The 2708-nt window shown below is 58.5% G+C and overlaps 1 protein-coding gene across 1 annotated transcript in view; it reads right to left on the reverse strand.

Moving 5' to 3' along the window:
- LOC118453012 (trinucleotide repeat-containing gene 18 protein-like) overlaps positions 1-2708 on the reverse strand; it is a 7677-nt gene that overhangs the window by 414 nt on the left and 4555 nt on the right. The window contains exons 2-3 of the mRNA XM_035901341.1: positions 1003-1128; positions 22-547 (exon numbers count right to left, since the gene is read on the reverse strand). Of these exons, the coding sequence (XP_035757234.1) occupies positions 22-547; positions 1003-1128 (652 nt within the window). The remainder of the gene's footprint in view (positions 1-21; positions 548-1002; positions 1129-2708) is intronic.

Below are 2708 nucleotides of genomic sequence, written 5' to 3' on the forward strand. Positions count from 1 at the left end.
AGCCGCTCGGATGGGGCGTGCGCAGAAGGCCTCATGTTCTCATCGTGCCGAGTGGGATCCTTGGCACAGCGGTCCTGCTCGGCACCCAGGACCTTCAGCATGGGGTCCCCGCCGCCGTTGCAGTTGCTGAGGGAAGAGCTCTGCAGCGGGTTCTTGGACTTGGGTTCCCCACCACCCACGCCCCGATTTGGCATGTGCTCAGCCAGGAACGGTGAGAGACGCTCGCTGACCTTCACTGCCTTCTCCACCACGCTCACTTTCCGGTCGCTGTCGGGTTTGGTGTCCTGCGTGAGGTCTACCACACTGCGGGGCCGGGGCTCCTCCTTCGGCTTGCCCTCCTTCTTGTTAAAGGGCAGGGACAGATCGCTCCGGCATGCCCGCTCCTTCCCGCCAGGGTCTTTCAGGCCTTCTTTCGAGCTCTTGTGCAGCTGCCCAAGGTCCTTCTCCCGGAGCAAAGTGCTCGATGTGTGGTTGCCCGCAGTCCTCGAGAGGGGAGGCTGCGGGTGCAAAGCAGACTGGCCCGCGTGGCCAGACAGGTAGAACCCATCTGCAGAGTAAAAGCAAACAAAATTACCATAGGCCTCCAACCCTTTCAGTCCTACACAGAGACAGGTGAGAGGTGGCAAAATGGGAAGCAATGGGTTTCAAGGATGTCTTGGGCACAGCCAGGAAGGACCAGGGCAGAGGAGACCAGGCAGGTACCTCCATGTGGCCCAGGTGGGATGCAGGACAGCCCTGTCTCTGATGCACACTGAGCCTTGCGATGTGACACCACACGGGGGCTTCAAGGAGGGACCTGGCTCGGTTCCCCACAGCACAGGCACATCCAAAACCTTGGTACTGCTAACACCAGGAAACATCCTGGATAATAGCCCCAGGGGGTTCCCACTCTTCACCCTCAACATCCCAGCACCCAGCAGCTCCAACAGCCAAGCAAGCCCAAGCACAGGGCGAGCACCCAGGGGTGGCCGAGGGGAAGGGCAGGCAGGGACCCAGACTCACCTTTCTGCGACTCAAAGAGGCTGTGCTGACCCAGCTGAGCTAGGAGAGGACTGCCGGCACTGGGGGGCTCGAGGTGGCTCAAGGGAATGTACGACGGGTAGAGCCCGTTAGGCAGATGGGAAAAGCCTGCAGAAAACGGGAAACAGAAGAGGGAAACATGTTTCAGCCCAAGCGGCACGCTGCCTTGGAACAAGCCCCGCAGGAGCACAGACTGTTGTGGCTGTCGGTCCCTCGCGCGCCAGGAGCAGTGGCTGCAAGGACGCATGCGGCAACGCACACCACACACAGCCCACGGTGGGGAGCGCTGCTCGGGGCCCCCACTTCAGGTACTGACCCTCCACTATGGGTCCCCCAGCTCACCCCTTGCAGGGGCTCTAACCGGTGGGCAAGCTGGTTTCTGAGCAGAGCCTTAAATCTGCAGGCTAAACGACCAAACCGCCTTGGCCGATAAGCTGTTTTATCGCAAGTACAGCGACCTGCGGGTGAGGGCACTCCCAACACGCTTCCCGAGCAGGGATAAGATGCCCTTGCCAGCACAGCTTTGCCACCACAGCCTGTCCCTGCCGCTGCGGCCCCACACCGGGTGCAGGCTTTGGGGAAAGCGCGAGAGCATCCTGCACAGCAGCTCACACAAAGCATAGGTTCACGTACCCAAAACCAGCATCTTACCCCCGAGGAAGGCAAACCAGAAAAGACCTGCTGCCTCCCCACGAGCTGATACAAAGGTAGAACGTCCCCAAGGCCCCAAGCTGCCAGTGGTCTGGATTATGTCCTGGACACTGGGGCCTCCTCCAAGAACGAGCCCTCCAGCAATGTCCTCACATAAATAATTATCAGCAGCATTTCATCAGTGAACACAATCACGATAACGGTGGTAATAACACAAGCTCTTGGCCACAGGCAGCAATTCCTCTGCAACACTGCCACCAAACGGCACCTGTGCAATACTGCAAACCCCAGCGCTCCGTGAGAACCAGCTTCCCAGTTGGTGTCATCATTTAAAACCGATTAAAAGCCATCAGGAGAGTCCGAAGGAGCCAGTCAAGCCCTCTGCAACCCTCCTCCCTTCCCCTCAGACCCCATTAGCAACAAACCTCCCCAAAATTCAACAGTCCCACTGAAAGCAACCAGGCAACGAGTCTGCCAAGAGTCCAGCATTCGACTGGATCAAAACAACATCACACCAAAACCCAACAGGAGACAGAAGTTCGGTCCCCGAAGCTGCACGTGGAGCACCATCTGCGAGAGATAGTCAATATTTCACATTATTTAGACAGCCGGGATCTCTTTCGCATATATGTTTGCATCCCGGCACATGTGCTTCACCGACGCGGTGCTCCGCACAGCTCCTGGCCCAGATCCATCACCCGACAGCTCCCAGCGGCATCACCCGCACACGCCAACCCTCCAGCGGCAGGACCAGGGGAGCTGCTGTGCCCATGAAGTTCAACGCAGAGCCCGTTCCCAGCAGATAAAACTTGCCATTTAATCTTGCGCGGGGTGCTGTAAAGGCACTGAGCATGCACACATATTCACACCTCTCCTTGGTAACCCCAATACCTTCACACTGGAGCATTTCCAAACACACTTTCTTATCATTCCAGTGCTGGGTAGCATCCAGGGCGCACCTACCCCGGGTTAGCTGTGAGCAGCTCCACGCCACGGCATGTTTGCCTCGGCCGTGCCACCTCCACCGCGCCGCTCCC

This window comes from Egretta garzetta, unplaced genomic scaffold (assembly GCF_000687185.1).
Source record: "Egretta garzetta isolate BGI_Z169 unplaced genomic scaffold, ASM68718v1 scaffold299, whole genome shotgun sequence".
In the NCBI taxonomy this organism is placed as follows: Eukaryota; Metazoa; Chordata; class Aves; order Pelecaniformes; family Ardeidae; genus Egretta; species Egretta garzetta.